Source organism: Chelonoidis abingdonii, chromosome 1 (genome assembly GCF_003597395.2).
Source record: "Chelonoidis abingdonii isolate Lonesome George chromosome 1, CheloAbing_2.0, whole genome shotgun sequence".
Lineage (NCBI taxonomy): Eukaryota > Metazoa > Chordata > Testudines > Testudinidae > Chelonoidis > Chelonoidis abingdonii.
In genome coordinates, this window is record NC_133769.1 from 74,392,298 (window position 1) to 74,410,007 (window position 17,710).

General features: G+C 44.8%; 1 protein-coding gene across 11 annotated transcripts in view; it reads right to left on the reverse strand.

Annotated features, from left to right (window-relative positions):
- Positions 1-17,710, reverse strand: part of OSBPL8 (oxysterol binding protein like 8) — a 217,522-nt gene that overhangs the window by 135,603 nt on the left and 64,209 nt on the right. For all 11 annotated transcript variants that reach the window (XM_075066678.1, XM_075066671.1, XM_075066673.1 and 8 more), the window contains one exon: positions 5,185-5,293. In XM_075066678.1, the coding sequence (XP_074922779.1) occupies positions 5,185-5,226 (42 nt within the window). In that variant the 5' untranslated portion in view covers positions 5,227-5,293. The remainder of the gene's footprint in view (positions 1-5,184; positions 5,294-17,710) is intronic.

Genomic DNA, 17,710 nt, shown 5'->3' on the forward strand with positions numbered 1-17,710 from the left:
ACCTGCCGGCCCACCGAGTGTTGCTAGGGTAAAAGTTTCTCCAACGAACGTGCACGCGGCGCGCGCACACCTAACTGGAATGGATATGAGCAAGCACTCGAAGAAGAATCTGTTATTTTTTGTTGGACTATCACTTTTATTATCTTGTCTATCGTCCCACAATCTTTTACTGCAGTGTAATTCCCCGCCCCCTCAACCCCCAATCTCTTACATGCTGAGTACATTATAGCACCCCTGTGATGGACCACTGCTAAATCTTGGTCAGTGTATTTCAAATTATAACACAATAACCCTACTCAGAGAGGTCGGTTTACACTAGCACACAATATCTGCATGTGACCTGGAGAACATTATGTTATGCTGCAGTTGTTGAACAGTTGCAATACTGAACCTATGGTTCTACAAGAAAAAACTACGAGGAGAGAAAGAAAGAGGAAGGGTGACTCTGAACAAGTCATCTGTGCCTCAGTTCTTCTATATGTAAAATGGGAATACTACTTCCTTTTTCCCAACCTTGTGTCTATTTAGTTTGTATGCTCTTCAGGGCAGGTACTGTCTTATTAGAGGTATGTGAAGTGCTTAGCACAACAGGACCTCAGTCTATATGGGGGACCCCCGCTGCTACTATTAATACCACTAACAAAAAAGTTCAGAATTGGGAATGATTTCAGCTGATTGAATTTTAATGATCATAGGCAAGTTTTAGCCTAGCAGTACTCCAACTTCTGAAGGCGCACCACCACCACCTAATCTTCATTTAAACACTCAAAATATAGCTAACGAATGCTCAGATTAGAATCCATTTAAATCATCCACAAAGAGGAAGAAGGTGCAAAATAAAAACACATCATCAAGAACAGAAGATTAGGATGTTTAAAACTATGTGGGCTGCACAACAGCAGAGTCTCAGTGTATGTCTTTTGACACTTGCTTAAAAAAACAAAAACAAAAAAAACTCCTTTATATTAACATTTCCTACTTTTAAAATTTATTTCTAAAAGCAAGCTCAGCCTATCCACACACGAGTCATGCAAAATCACAGTTCAGATTTTTGGACAACAGTTTACAGAACCCCCAACTCAACAGAGGCACCAAGTTACTTTATGGGAAGAGAAGTTAAAGATATTCCTCTGTAGTTCCATGAACAAAGCTTGGGATAAACAAAAGGGAAAAGAGTGTTTCCGAGGGTTCCAAAATTGAAACAAGATTTGCATGTGAAAAACTGATATTACTGTGCCCTCTTGATCACCCATTTCAATACCACCACCCAAATACGCAAGCTACAACCAAACTATTCTGAAACAAGAATTAAAGTTGAGAATTTGAGAACTGCATCACCAGAACAGCTGGGGGAATTAGTATAGGTGTTTTTTTCTAACTAAATTACTAGTTCTTATGAGCGTCCCCGTTTTCCGCACGCACAGAACAAACTGACTTTAATTGGACAAGAAAGCCACACTCTAAAAGCCACAAAAGCATACAGCTTATTGTTTGCTCTCTACCAACCCAGCAATTGAGTCTAGGTGGATGACATGAGAGGTCTTCTGCTATAGACCAACAGCAGAGCTGTAGCATGAGTGCGATCCTGCCACCAGTCCTACCCCAAGATCTCCTCCCTCATCAGCAGAGGGCATGAACTGTAGAGCTGGAGAGTTCAAACTCTCTCAGTGTACACTAAATATTAAAAGAAAGAGAGTCATGAGCTACTTTCCCATGCACATTTGTGATCATACTGATCACTTCCCCCTCTGGTAACTACAACTATTGCTTACGCGGGAAAGTAGTATTAGGCAGTATTTTTTTTGTCATCTTTACTCCAAGAATGGAGTATCATACTGCATGCTTATGTTCTTATCTGATTTTACCCCCCTGCCACCTGTTCTTTTCTCAGTTTAAATAAGAATAGCCAGCAAAATGTAAACCAGACAGATCTCTGCTGACTGCCAGTAAATGGCCCATGGACCCCAATTTGGGAACTTCTGCTCTAGAATACATCCCAATATGAATGAACAGAATCCTAGTCAATACATGCATCAGTTGAAGGCCAGCCTGAGCCTGGATCCTGTGAGTAACTCACAGATTTCAAGAAATGTGAAAGTCACAGGAATCTGCAAAAGCCTATGAAAAGCTCAGCAGTTCAGCCTGTATCAGCTTGCACAATTTAGAGCACCATGGCAGTCCAGGACTCCTGTACAGAGGCAGAATTCTCTCCAGTCTGAAGAAGGGAAATACAGTACTATGTGACTCAGGCAACAGAAAATTTCAGTCATAATTTATTTTCCCCAGTACTAGAACAAAAGCAACCAGGTCACAGCACAGAAGATTAAGTGAAAGAATTTTTTTTAAGAAGCCCTTATTACTTCTGGCTCCCACTACACAAATCCTTCAATATTACACAGCTATCCTGCATACTTCAGCAAGTTTCCTCTCTTTTGGGGCTAGAGGGGATAAATTCATGTTTAGGCTACCCACACTTGCTTGCCATATTATTCATACTGTCTAATCAAATCACACAAACCCAAACACCATTACCCCTGCCCCACACCTTCCCCGAGGCCCCATCCCCCACTCACTCCATCTCCTCCTCCCTCCATCATTTGCTCTCCTCCACCCTCACTCACTTTCACTGGGCTAGAGCAGGAGGTTGGGGTGCTGAAGAGGTGTGGGAGGGAGGGTCCAGGCTGAGCCTGGGGTAGGGGGTTGGACTGCAGGTTCTGGGAGGTTTGGGTGCGGGAGGGGGCTCAGGGCTGGGGCGTGTGCAGGAAGGCATGTAAGCTGTGGGCTCTGGCAGGGTGGCACTCAACTCGGGCAGCTCCTGGGAGATGGCCAGCATGTCCAGCTCCTAGGCTCAGGGGCAGCCAGTCAGCTCCATGTGCTTCCCCTGCCACGTGCCCCCACAGCTCCCATTGGCCGCTGTTCCCAGCCAAGGGAAGCTGCAGAGTTGGCAGTCGGGGAAGGGGCAGCATGCAGAGATCCCCTGGACGCCCCTGTACCTAACTGGATATGCTAATTGCTTCTGGGAATCGCATGGAGCGCCAGGGCGCCTGCCTTAGGCCACTAAAAGTCTGGCAGAGCAGTGGGGCTACAATATCCTAGATTGGATTCAATAGCCTCCTGGAGACTGAGCCCAGTTCCTGGAGACTCACGGCCAATCCGAGAGAGTTGGCAACCCTATTCATACTCCCCTGGAAGGAGAGCTTTCAAAAACACAAAACCTGTAAGATGTTGGGTATTTGTGCACAAAGGATTTTCAAAACAAAGAAGAAAATGAAATATTGTACTGATCCTAAATACAGTAGTAATATTTCTGCATTGATTTTCAAATACTTCAAGCAAATCAAAAGCTTCAGGCAATGTTAACCTAAAATGTGTAGTAGTCTACGAAAATTAGATACTGTACTTAGATAAGGTTTTGGCCCCAAAAGAGAAACTTAATTGTGCTTACAGTTTGAAAAACACTTCTAACGCAATAGCTGTTAGAAACATGAAATACTTCACATTCCACCTATAATCAAGGTACACATTTGTCAAACTTAATTATTACTGTAAGTATTAATCTGGCAAGCAATGCTGAACAGTGAAAAAGAGTACGTAACATTAACATCAGTTCTAAGGAGAATTCACAACATTTTAGATTTATGGCTTGCCTACTTGGCCCTGTAGTTCAGACACTGGGAGTGGGAACAGCAGTGTGCACCAAAGTGATGCACTATAATTCTCCCATGTGATCCAAGTGGGCACGAGCTAAAAGGTTCCTAGTTCAGATTAACGTTGTCCTATTCAAACAGGACAACATTAACACAAACCAGGAAACTTTTAGTTCGTGCCCACAGGGACCACCTGGGGGAATTACAGCACAACAATTTGGCGTGCACCGCTCTTCACACCCCCACAGTCCAAACCACAGGATAGTGTATCTGTAGCCTTAATGAACTTAGAAAAACCTACCCTATAGATCTCATTTTTAAAGCATGTCAAGGAGGTCCAACACCACACACTTGAAGTTGTCTGCATTGCTTCCCAGTTTACCTTTATCTCTGTATTTGCTAAATGTTGATAACAGAGGAAAGATGCAGGATTCTAATCATTGCAAATAAGGTACCATGACCACAGGAGGAGGAGGAGGAGAAGCAGGGAGTTTCTTCAAACAGGCCCTATATTGTGGTTGACATCTGACGTACAAGGTGTGAACAAATGCCTTGGAAAGGAGAGTACCCTCTCCCAGGGAGCAATTCAATTCTGAATGATGTCAAGTATCAGAGGAGTAGCCATGTTAGTCTGTATCCACATGCATTTGAAGAAGCGGGTTTTTTACCCACAAAGCTTATGCCCAAATAAATCTGTTAATCTTTAAAGGTGCCACCGACCTCCTCGCTGTAATTCTTGAATGAGCAAAGAGAGATCCAACATTGTTGCAGGCTGTAAAGTAGCTCACTTTATACTCATCTCCAGATAGAAACATTTTCCATATTATTGATTATGTCCTGGCAAAACAGCTGATTTAGATTATTTATTTTTATGGTCCAAATAATGCTGTAAGATTTTCTTTTTGCTTTCATTGGTGATCAAAAAGTTTTATCAAGTAAAAAAAAATTCTTGAATTAATTTAAGCATTTCTTTATTCTCACTAAAGAAAGGAAAAAATCTAAATGAGTTTTACTTTGTTTTTGAAGGAAGGTGATTAGGGCCCCACAGTCCTAAGTGCAGTATGGAAGTTGACATGGTCCCTGCCCCAGAGAGCTTACAATCCTCCATGGAAAGTACTCATTGTCCTTGAAAAAGTCCTGGGAATCCCTACTATTCCGCCTACCCAATATCTCATGAAGCAGCACTGTAACAATTACTGACTGGAAAAAGAAAGCTAGTCTGCCCTGCTCATATGCTGATCAGCGAGACTGACAGGAATGCCCTCTACTACCTCACCTCCCCTAATAGTGAGTACCAAGTCCAAGAAACAAACATTTCTTCCATGGTAGTGAAAAGTACTACTACAAGGTTACCAGGCAGGCCCTACTTAACAAGTGGTACATTTTCCTCCTGCTGATAGGATATAAAATTTACTTTTAACACGCATTGACCAAAAAGTACTCGCAATTTTAGATACAAAGTCAAGATTAGTGATCCTAAAAAAACCCTCCACGTTAATTTAATCTGAATATGTTCAATCACATTGACATTACTCACCGAAGTTCTGTCAGGTTCCCCTTCAAATAAAACAGTCTCCATGTTGAAAGAGGCCTTGTCTCAGTATTTCTTTCAATTAGAGTTCCTCCATGCTGCAAACCTGCATATCCTGGAAGAGAACAAATCAATCATCAGTGGTTGAAATTAATTAACACTGCAACCAGATATCACTAGTGTTCTTTAACAATAATACACTAGAGCAGTGTTCAACAAAAATAATGACTTAACTGCTACCACATGCCATTCATATCATATTTCCTCAAAGATTCCACATACTGTACAAAGGGCCTACATTAAAGGAAAATTAATTGCAAAGTGAAGTGCCCAAAACTCAAGAAATGATCACATTAAGGTTGGCCTATTTTGCACATGCATTGTGATAGTCTTAAAATATAACGTCATTTTCCCCACAGGATCACACTCATTCAAGGTATAGAGCTGCCAAAGGCCAGTGAATAAACAACAGTCAGTAAGCAAAAACCAGATTCTTCTGTATCTTTTTACATTCTCTTAGTTCAATGTGTAGCTCCAGGCCTCAATTACTGAGCAACATCCAAACCCTACAGTGAACAAGGAACGGTTTTCTTTTACAAGCTTTTCTGTAGCACTCAATTTAGTCAGAAATTTTTATGAATTTTTAAAATCTCCACTACAGTTTATGCAGTAGCCTAAACAGACCTGAGGCACAGAGACTAAACGACTTTGCCAATTACAGTGCCATTTTTGGACAAGCTGGGGACTGGATTCATGTTTTTTAGGTTCCAGTCAAAAGACACATAGGATCATTCCATCTCCTTCCTCAGGACCACTGCCTTATTCCCTATCTATGACGCAATGTTTTGCATGGAACAAGGAAAAGGTGCTATGATACCAGGCTAGCTCACACCACAGTATAACCCTCAAACAAAACGAAAAAAAACAAAAAAAACAAACCCAAAACACCCAGAACCACAGTTACTCACCTTTCTGTAACTGTTGCTGTTCTTTGAGTGATTGCTCGTATCAATTCCAGTTAGGTGTGTGAGCGCACCGTGTGCACGGATGTCAGAAACTTTTTCCCTAGCAGCTACCCGTCGGGCAGCTGGGGAGCCCCCTGGAGTGGCGTCAATATGGCGTTCTATATAAGACCCTGCCGGCCCGACCTCCCTTCAGTTCCTTCTTGCCGGCTACTCCTACAGAGGGGAAGGTGGGTGGGAATGGAATAGATATGAGCAACACATCTCGAAGAACAACATTTACAGAAAGGTGAGTAACTGTTTTCTCTTCCTAGAGTGATTGTGCATATCAATTCCAGTTAGGTGACTCCCAAGCCTTACCTCGGAGATGGGCTCAGATTCAAGGAACCACAGACTGGAGGATCACTCTGCCAAAGGCTGCATCATCCTGAGAGTGCTGGATAATGGCACAGTGGGACGTGAAAGTGTCCACATGGCAGCCCTGCAGATTTCCTGGACAGGAACGTGTGCCAGGAAGGCAGCTGATGACGCCTGAGCTCTCGTGGAGTGAGCCATAACAGCAGGCGAAGGAACGTTTGCCAGGTTATAGCAAGCACGAATGCACCTGGTGATCCACAAAGATATTTGTTGAGAGGCAACCGGGGCGCCTTTCATCCACTCCACAATGGCGACAAACAACTGGGTTGTTTTACGAAAGGGCTTTGTCCGGTCTATACAGCAGGTGAGTGCCCTTCGAACATCAAGAGAATGGAGACGTTGTTCATGAAGGTCAGCATGCGGTTTTGGGTAGAAAACGGGTAGGATGATATCCTGGCTCAGATGGAAGCGGGACATCACTTTTGGTAGGACGGTCGGGTGAGGTCTTAGTTGAACTTTCTTTATGAAAGACAGTACAGGGCGGCTCACATGTGAGAGCCCATAGTTTGGACACCTGACATGCGGAAGTGATGGCCACTAGGAAGGTGACCTTCCAGGAGAGACAGAGAAGCGAAGAGGAGGCCAGCGGCTCAAAAGGAAGGCCCATAAGGCAAGAGAGAAGTTAAGGCCAAGTTAAGGTCCCATGCAAGCACGGGTGGCTTCATCAGAGGATGGATTTTCTCCAGGCCTTTGAGGAAACGCCACACGACCAGGTGTGCAAACACGGAGCACCCGGCCACGCCTGGGTGAAACGCAGAGATGGCCGTGAGGTGGACCTTAAGGGATCCAAAGGCTAGGTGCTGGTCCTTTAGGAGTATCAGGTAGTCCAAGATGCACGGAATTGGAGCCTGAAACAGGGGCACCTGCCGCTGAGCACATTAGCTGGAAAACCTTTTCCACTTGGTTTCGTAGGTAAGCCTGGTTGACGGCTTGCAACTTTTGAGAAGCATCCGCCTTACCGAGTCCAAACAGGCGTGTTCAGCCTGGTTTAGCCACAGATCCTCCAGGCCATGAGGTGGAGCGACTGAAGGTCCGGGTGCAGGAGACGACTGTGGTTCTAAAAGATGAGGTCAGCACTGAGAGGGAGACGCAGGGGAGCCTGGATTGACAGGTCCAGCAGGAACAGGTACTAACACCAATGCAGCCAAGCAGGAGCTACCAGAATGACATCTGCTATCTGATTAGTGATCCGCAGCAAAAGACCCCCAGTAGAATAATTTTTTCTCCCAAAAAGGTCCAGCTGCTTAGCTTCCTTTGACTTGGGAGCAAGCCCTTGTTGGCCCTGCCTTTCCTTGGCATTCACCACGTCCATAAGCAAGCATGGGGCGGAGCAGATAAAAAGGTATTCATAACACCTGGTGGGGACAAAGTACTTTCTTTCTACCCCCTTAGCTGTCGGAGGGATGGAGGCCAGGGTTTGCATTGTTCTGGATGGGTTTATTCATGGGGAGAGCCACCCTGGAAGACCCATCCGGGCCTAGAATGCCCACCATAGAGTCCTCCTCCTCCACAGCCTCCTCAATTTGGAGGTTCATACTGAGGGACACATGCCTCAATAGGGTCCTTAAAGAACTAAAGTCCTTCCGGGGTGGACCAGATGTGGTTGTGCCAGCCACAGCCTCATCAGGGGAGGATGAAAACAACTCCACTGGAAGGGCCGGTGCGGAGATAGTTTCCTGGTCGGGTACGGGTGGTTCCTCCTGGCTGCACGAATGGTTCCTCCTGGGCGCCTGGCACCATGGGTGCTGGCTCCGCAGGTTGGTCTGGGTCCAGAAGAGGGCGGCTGCGAGTTGCCTCAGAGAGCTGGGTGCTCAATCCTGATGGTGGTCAGGCATCTGAGGGGGCGCCCTGGGCCTGCTGATATGCCCAGAGGGTCCAAAATTGCCACTGGGGCTGACAGTTGGGTGCTAAGGGATCTAAGGCTCCCAGGGCCCGACTGGAGAATGTCCAAGAACTCTCAAGTTCTCTCTGACCTGCCAGAAGGGGAACGAGATCGTGATGGCCAAGGAGGAGCAGTGCGCAAGTGAAGCAAAGGTGGCACTGAGTCCCTTGGAAGGCGTGGGTCATATGGGGATCAGTGCCAGGAGGCTGATTGTGACTGGTTCCAGGCAATAGAGCAGTGCCAGGCAGTAGAGCGGCGCCGCTCTGGCGACCAATGCCACGATGGAGCATGGTGGCAGGCTCGGGTCCAGTGCAACAGTCGACGTGGGAATCAGAGTTCCACACTGCATTGGTCCAAACGGTGCCGCAAGGTCACCAATCATGACCTGGATCTGGAGCAGGACTATGACCCAGCAGTTGATAGCGACCTCGAGTGGGAACGGCTCCGAGGATCAGGACTGCAAGACCAGCATGGCGAGTCTAACTGGTGCTGTGAGTTAGACAAGTACCTGTGGCGGTGCCAGGACTTGGAACGGCGTGGAGATGCTGGTCTGAGGGCTGCCATTCCGAACATCACCGGTTTACCCTTGGACAGTACCGGACTCAGGAGCCAGTGCTGGGGCTGGAGGCACCAGAGCTGTCATTTCGATGAGCCCTCTGTTGGCCTCGAAGGTATCCAGTGTGAAAGGTAATGTGATCTCTTCCACTTGCACTGTCCCTTGTGCACCGTCCCAGGGCTGAGATGAGCAGATCTGGGCCTGGCAGCCTCGTCCTGCTTAGAGGCCTCATTAGAGTCTTGCTGGGTCAGGATCGAGAAAACTGCTTCGGCCCTAACAGGGAGTCCTTCCAAGGCTTGCTTCTTCGCAGCAACCAGGGAACGAGCACAGTGCCAACACAGGCATTTTTGGGGTCTGGGAGATCGCCGGTCCCGAGATGAGCGTGGGATCTTCCGTGGTGCTGAAAACAGTACTGCAGGAGGGGCACTCCACTCCAAAGCACTTGGGCTCGAGAGGGCTGCAAAGAGGACTCCACGAGAAGTTGCTTGAGTCGAATCTCCCTCTCTTTTCGCATCCGAGGCTTGAACGCCTTACAGATTCTACACTTGTCTGCCTGATGACGCTCCCCCAGACACCTGAGACAGGAATCATGGAGGTTGCCTATAGGCTTGGGCTTGTTCCAAGGGTTGCAAGGCTTGAAGCCTTGGGACGGCATGCCCCAGAGCCCCGCAGGGAAGTCGTTGAGGGGACTGCCCTCAACTACTAAACTACTCTTAAAACTATAGGAAACACTTAACACTAACTAATAGCAATTAATCGACAATCAAGATAAGAGAAGCTATGGATAAATGGAGCACTTGAGACAAGAGACCACTATTCCAACAACTATCACGGACGATAAGAAGGAACTGAAGGGGGGTAGAACCGGCAGGGTCTTATATAGAATGTCATATCGGCGCCACTCCAGGGCACTCCTCAGCCGGCCCGACAGGTAGCTGCTAGGGAAAAAGCTTCCGACATCCGGCCACACGGCACACACACACCCCTAACTAGAACTGATATGAGCAATCACTCGAAGAAAAACAGACATGAATTGCTCTGGACCTAAGTTCCCTGTAAGCTGCGTGGCCATGGAGCCATGCAGCAGCCTATTTAACTCTGCGCAGGTGCTCAGGGAACCCACCCAGTGACCTGCCACGGCCAAGGTGCCCCTCCGCCAACCTGGCCCCAGGCTCAGTGCAAGCCAGCCCTAGGCACGGCTGGGGCACCCCTTTCCTGGCCTAAATCCGGTCCTGGCCTGGATCTGCTGGGGCCATGGAAGGGGCACCTACCCTGCAGCCCCAGGCCAGGTGTTGCCATGGAGGAGAAAGGCACCTCCTCCCCTAAGCCCAGGTGCTGCTCTGGGGGCAGGGAGGAGAGAGACAGCAAGCGTGCTAGGAACAGTTCTCTATCCCTGCCGTAACCCTGGAGCACCCTCCTGCACCCCAAAACCTCATCCCCAGCCCCACTGCAGAGTCCACACCCCTAGTCAGAGCCCTCACATCCCTGCAACCAATCCTCTGCCCCAGGCCTGAGCCTCCTCCCACACTCCAAACCCCCACCAAATGAACTTTGTTATGTGCACCAATATGGCGGTGACGTGACACACATCACCTCCATATTGGTGCACATAACAAAAGTCATTCCGCACAGGGGTGGAAAAAACTGGAGGGAACACTGCTCTGGACCCCCATTCACTGTTTAATGTACATAAGAAATTGAGGCCAGGTGTGAGGGAGAGGGAGATAGCGTACAAGATCATGTAATTTGAGACAGTATCAGAACGTCTATACACAAGGACAGAAATTCCACCATGAACAATCGTTAGGCAGTATCAGAACATTCCGTAAAGTTCTTTTGTTTTAAAGTTATATAAGTACAGTATGCATTAGTTAAAATTCCTATAGGAATCGTGTAAAAAACTCAGTCATTTTAATAAATCCATCACAATATTAAACAGAGAAAATTTTAAAAGCAATGAAGTCATGGGTTACTATTGCCATTGCACTCTTATATCTTCTATTGTGGCTAGAAATTGCAGGACTAATGCTCTTTATTAGAGGATCACAGGATTAAGGATGATCTTACAAAAGTGGTGCAGTGATATGCCATATAGTTGGATTACTCAAGACAGTGTAGCAAAATTATGTTTTAATGTTATTGTTTGAAGTATTGAAAATCTATATGAAGTACTTGGTTAAAAACTTTTCCTTTAAAAAGGCACATTGTTCATATTTCCCAACACACAGAAAGGTCACAAGGAGTCAACTCAAGGTGATGCAGAAGGCAAAAAAAATATTTTTAAGAGATTAACAAATAGAAATAAAAACTCATCCTAAATTACTTGGGGTGAAAAACAATTCATTGACAAATGAAGCATCTTTCAGCAGCTTCAGGTCCAGAAGTTACATCTGTGCCAAAGCTCTCTCTTAAAACACAGTATACAGGGAATTCAGATTAACAAAATACCAAAATTTCATTTTTGAAAAATGAATTGCCATTTCCCCCCGCCCCAACAACTCTTTAGAAACATGAAGACAATTTTGTTCTTTAACACTTTTATCCCTATCTCCAGCTACCATTTTATGCTGTTATTGTGTTATTCATCAGTACTAAGCTATCTGAAGATATTTAATTTGCTAAAACACTAAAATGTTTAAAGTGATACAAAAAATTATTTTCCAGATTACATATGTTTAAAGCAGTCTTTTCATATTCATAAATTTGTAAAAATATTTAGTTATCCAACAACAGTGGATGTCTGACTCAGAACGTACAGTACTCATCACTGACAAGACCTTGAGCACACAAGGTAAACAGCATTTTCAGTACCCTTTTGGGGATGACCTGCTTGCTAATCACAATGACAATGAGGTCCTTATGGAAGAGACTATTAAATATTAACTATTAGGTAAAAAAAAGTTATTTCAGTTATAAGAAACATTTGCATTATTTCTTGTACAAGTAAAATTTGCATTCTCAGACTCCAAAGAGGCTCAACTATTATTCTGAAAACTATTAAACTGAAAATTGCCACAGTTAGTTGTGACTATTTGGTCAGGAGCCCAACACATCTCAGTTACAGTTGGACTCTCCAATTTCCCTCAAGTTACTGGGGTGTAATAAGAAACTGTGGGACTGGCAGATATATGTATTGATAATGTAATTTAGATCTGTGTTGTGTGTGTCAGGGACCTCTACATTGTCACCTAATGTTCCCATAAGCCCTCTCCCACTGCTGCTGCTCCTTTCCAGTATGGTGCAATGTGTAGTTTTTTTTTGTTAATATTAAATTTAAGTTTAATTTCATTTTGCACTACACCACCCCACCTCACCCCAACTGTCATTTCTGCATTAAAACACACAATAGCATTGCAGAGGCTTCAAGTGGGAAGACTGAGGTTTTGGCAGATGGGGCTTTGGACAGCGAGAAAGGTGTAGGTGGTGGTTCTGTTTTCTGGGAACCAAAAGGCATTTGGAATTTGGTACGCCGGAGAGAAGCAATATATCACTTGCTCCACTCCTATGCAAAACGAGATAGAGAATTCTTCATTCTCCACACCAGCAAGACCCTAACAGCAACTAGCTTACATCCAACAATGGTGAAGTATTAGCCTGACGTTTCTGCCAAGATCAGAGAAGCAATGTCAACGTTTGAAGTATCCTTGGTTGGAATTTGGAGCCAGTATTCAATCGAGATAAGTAGCTCTGTTCACGACACCCAGACCTACTGTTCTAAGCTATTCGCAAGTATCACAGCATTGATTTACACTGTGCACTGTTGGGTTACCTTCACAACTGCAAGGGCTATAGACTTACGCTACAAAATCCTAAGCTTTCATTTAGCCCAATTTTACAAGAAAAAGAGAAAATTAGCAGCTACATAATCACATTACACAGAACCCTGCATATAAGTTTCAACCCTAGAATGACTCCTTTACGTTTTAAGGAGTTTGTTTATTGCTTTTAGTCTTCAAAACATACAAGCAATGAAATATGGGTACATCAAACTCTTGCTGATGAAATAAGGTCTCAAAGATAAAGGCTAACAAAATAATACTGCATAGTGACACCACCCAAGATTTTGCTATGTAGAAATTATTTCGTGTCTAAAAGCACAGATCGCAATTTCATATCATTAACACATGTACCTTAGACACAAAAAGCAACACACTACACTTTTACTAGGCAGTTTACTTATTCTGACAAGACCTGAATTTATGACCCTGCATATATTAATGATTTAGGATTGTCGTAGCTTTCTACTCAGATTTGAACCTTAGCGTTCATAACCTGAGAAGCTAGCATGAACCCCTCTAAGCTTAATTACCCGCTCAGATCTGATAGGCTGCCACCAGCCAAGAATTTCCAGTGTCTTGGCTCACTCGGGTCTCCCCAAAACCTTCCCTGGGGGACCCCAAGAACCCAAATCCCTTGGATTCTTAAAACAAGGAGAAATAAACCATTTCCCTTCCTGCTCTTTACTTCCTCCCAGATTTTCCCGCCCTGGGTATACTAGGAGATTTCCCTGCTTCAATCCCTTGAAACACAAAACCGAGAGGACAATTTACCTTCCCCCTCTCTTTTCCCCCTTCCCGTCTTTCCCTGAAAGAGACAGTAATCCCTGGCACAGAGATTCCTTCCCCTTCATAACTAGAAAAAAGAAAGAGTCAACAAGTTTTTTTTTTAAAAAAAGAAAGCTTTTATATAAAAAAAGAAAAGACAAAAATAATTAATCTCTGCATTAAGTTGACAATACACAGGGCTATTACTTAAAAGAAAAATATGAATAAACAGACTTATTCAAAAAGAGAGACAATTTAAACATTCCAGCAAACTACACACATGTAAATACAAAAACAAAACATATAAAAGCCTATTGTTTTGCTACCTTTGTACTCACAACTTTGAAACTGAAGATTAGAAGCTTGAAGATAGAAAGAAACCTCTCACAGCCGAGAGACAGACAAAAGACCCAAGACCAAGAAAAAACCCCACATTCCCTCCCTTAAGCTTTGAAAAATCCGGTTTCCTGATTGGTCCCCTTTGTCAGGTGTTTGGTTCTCTTTGTTAACCCTTTACAGGTGAAAGAAACATTAACCCTTGGCTATCTGTTTATGACAAGGATCTTATCCTACCTTCCACATACCCCTACTCCTTAGTTAAGAAGAGTTAGGTTGAGACACAGCTGGGAATAGTGGGCAGTCAGTTTATAATTTTAGAAGCTTGTGCATAAAAATTGTTTTGGGTGGATTTGTTGTAGTATCTTATTGACTGTGCAGCAAGATCAGATGCAGAGCAGTAGTGGGGAACTGTTTTGCCGCCTCCAATAAGGTTAGTTGGAAGTGGTACGGAGGACTTAGTTTGCCACCCTCAGTAAGGCAGTTGTATGTGGTACTGGGGACTATAGTTTGGCTGCCCCCAATAAGGTTAATGCATAAGGGAAATGCATAAGGTTAATGCACCGGTGCAGAAGGGTTGTAGTAACACCCTCAAAAACACAGGTGTGTTCAGTCCGGACAGAGGGGTTGTGGTGACTCCTTCAGGTTAAAAAAAAAAGGATTTAAAAAACACTGATGCATCGTGGTATTTAAAAACAAAGGCCTTGGTGTGTGTATGTACACCAGTGTGAATGAGAGTTGCCGGAAGATGCCCAAAGTATTCTGCAAAGTCATAGACTTGTGACCAGAAATACTCTAAAGCAGGGGTAGGCAACCTATGACACGCATGCCGAAGTTGGCACACAAGATAATTTTCAGTGGCACTCACACTGCCCAGGTCCTGGCCGCCAGTCCGGGAGTCTCTGCATTTTAATTTAATTTTAAATGAAGCTTCTTAAATATTTTAAAAACCTTATTTACTTTACTTACAAACAGCAATAGTTTAGTTATATATTATAGACTTATAGAAAGAGACCTTCTAAAAAAGCTAAAATGTATTACTGGCATGCGAAAGCTTAAATTAAGGTGAATAAATGAAGACTCGGCACACCACTGCTGAAAGGCTGCCGACCCTGCTCTAAAGCAAGCCCGGTAACTCCACCTAGGGGATCGATAAAAAGATCTGACCCATGGTGGGCTGTCTCTGCCTGGTATCGTCCAGCGAGGGGCTTGCCTGGGTCTAGGAAAGCATGAACCCATCTTCCCTCCCCTTTTTCCTCTCTGTATGATCCACCGACTGATCTCACCATCTCAAGGGAAGTAATAAGAGTAAGCGGCGCCGTCTCTCTGAGACTAGCCAATGCTCTTTGCTGAAGGGAGGTGTAGAAGGGTCGTGGCCATCCTCGTTCATCTTTCCTGTGAGAGTGCCCTATGGGGTGAGACCCTTAGTTTATGAGCTGCTAGCAGACAGGATACCAATTTTCCAATCACACAGGGAGGGTGAGGGACAGTCTAAGTATTCCCTCTCACCCTTTAAGGGTACCCCAGCATATTACATGTACGTACATTATGGTCCCAGAACATGCAAATATTTAGAAAATTGGAATTTTTGCACATGTAATAATCCAGCTAAACAATTCCCACTAAAAGGTACCTTTGATTTAAATAAACTTACATACCTCAGAGCACGCCTGCATAACTCGTAAAGCGGCGAGGGCCACATTACTCCAAAGAAAACAGATGAGGGCTAAAACCCCCCGGCCCCACGAAAACACCCCGCTCTAGCACCGCCCAGCCCTGCAGAAACAAACCCTCCTTCCCCAGCGCCACCCCACCAAAACAGCTGTGGGCCAAAAAGGAGGGGTGGGGGTGGGGAGGTGATACTTGACTTTAAATCAACCAGGGGCTCCCAGCTGAAGAGGTGGCTGGGAGCTGTCAGGGGCAAATTAAAAGGCCCGGGGCTCCGGCGGCTGGGGGAACCCGGAGCTTTCCAGGGCTGGGGCAGGGATTTAAAGGGCCCAGAGCTCCTGCCGCTGAGGGGAGCATGAGCCCCTTAAATCCCAGCCCCAGCACACCTGCTGGAGCTGCAGTCGGGATTCAAAGGGCTATGGGCTGCCCACAGCGGCATGGAGCCCTGAGCCCTTTAAATCTCTCAGTCATGGCCGGGAATCTCTGCGGGCAGCCCAGAGCCCTTTGGCTCCCGGCCGCAGCTGAGATTTAAAGGGCTCTGGGCTGCCCGCAGAGCGCCCTGCACGAGGGATTTAGAGTCCCCCTGCGGGCCACACAGTGAGGCTCCGCAGGTCGCATGCTGTGCAGGCCTGCCTCAGAGGAACCCTTACATCACCAAAAGCCTTTGACACACAGTGGAAACAATTTGTCTATAGCAAGGGTAGGCATCCTAACCTATGGCACTCGTGCCGAAGGCGGCATGCGAGCTGATTTTCAGTGGCACTCACACTGCCCGGGTCTTGGCCACCAGTCCGGGGGGCTCTGCATTTTAATTTAATTATAAATGAAGCTTCTTAAACATTTTTAAAACCTTATTTACTTTACATATAACAATATAGTTTTGTTATACACTATAGACCTATAGAAAGACACCTTCTAAAAACATTAAAATGAATTACTGGCACGCGAAACCTTAAATCAGAGTGTATAAATGAAAACTCAGCACACCACTTTCGAAAGGTTGCCTACCCCTGGTCTATAGCATCCAGATGCCTCACTACCCAAACCATTTTATTCAGTCCCTCGGCTTCTTTATATCCCCAAGTAAGATAAAGCTAAAAGCAAAAAACAAGAAACAAACAAAAAAAGAGGGTTAATTTAAAAAATTCAGCTTGGCCCAAAAATAAAAAAAAGCTGCTCTGTTTTTAAGGTCAAGAATCAACACAGACCTTGCCAAGTACAATGAAAAAGCTTGGCTGCCCAGTAAGACCCAACAGTCTGCCTTTGCAACCCCGGAGCCGATGTGTTTTGAGAACACTGAAAAAGCCAATGTCAGCCGGCCTGGACTAAAATACCAAGTTCAGGATCTCTTAAAAAAAACTCCCCAGGAAACTCAGAGCGTAAAAGAACAGCCCTCTCAAAAGCGAAAGCAAGTTGAAAATTGCACAGCGCTTTCTCTGGACGTTATACACAGACGTGGCCAGTCTGGACGTACGTGTGTAAGTATAAAAGTGGCTTAGGGCATAACATTTTTCTTCCCCTGAGTGATGTGGGAACGTTCCCAACACTCTTATTGTTTTATTATTTTATTAATAAAGGTTTAAAATTCAGTCACATGGTGTATTTTCTTGATCTTTCCCCAACAATCCTGCAGTGTCAGCCTAATCATCTAACACAAAAAATAAAGTAATAACAAAAATCTGTCACAGTTTTGGTAAAAAAAATTAAAAAGGGGGGATCCCTGCAGAACACACATCATTTATTTGTTTTGTCCTTGTTATTTTATGTTTGCTTTGTTTGATATTATATGTTAAAAATTGCATAATTAAAGGTGTGTTCTCTCTCAGCCGCAATGGGTCTGGGAACCGAAAAGGGGTTTAGCAGTCCTCTCTCCACCCCAGTTGACGGGGAAGGGTGGCAGGTGGATCTACTCCCAGTCGTAGCAAAATTAAAAAGCAAAAAAAAGTTAAAAAATAATTTAATATACCTAACAGCTAAAAAAAATTGAACAGTTAAACGCCAGTAGGCTGTGCATTCTGTCCAGGTGGCAAGCCTCACGGAAAAAAATTTGGGTAACCCGTGTAATATTTTTTTAAAAAGACCAAAAAGGGTAGGAGCTAGTCAAAAAGCCCACCCTCCTTGCTAAATTAATAAAACAAGCCTAAGCTCATTGAAAAAAAAAAAAAAA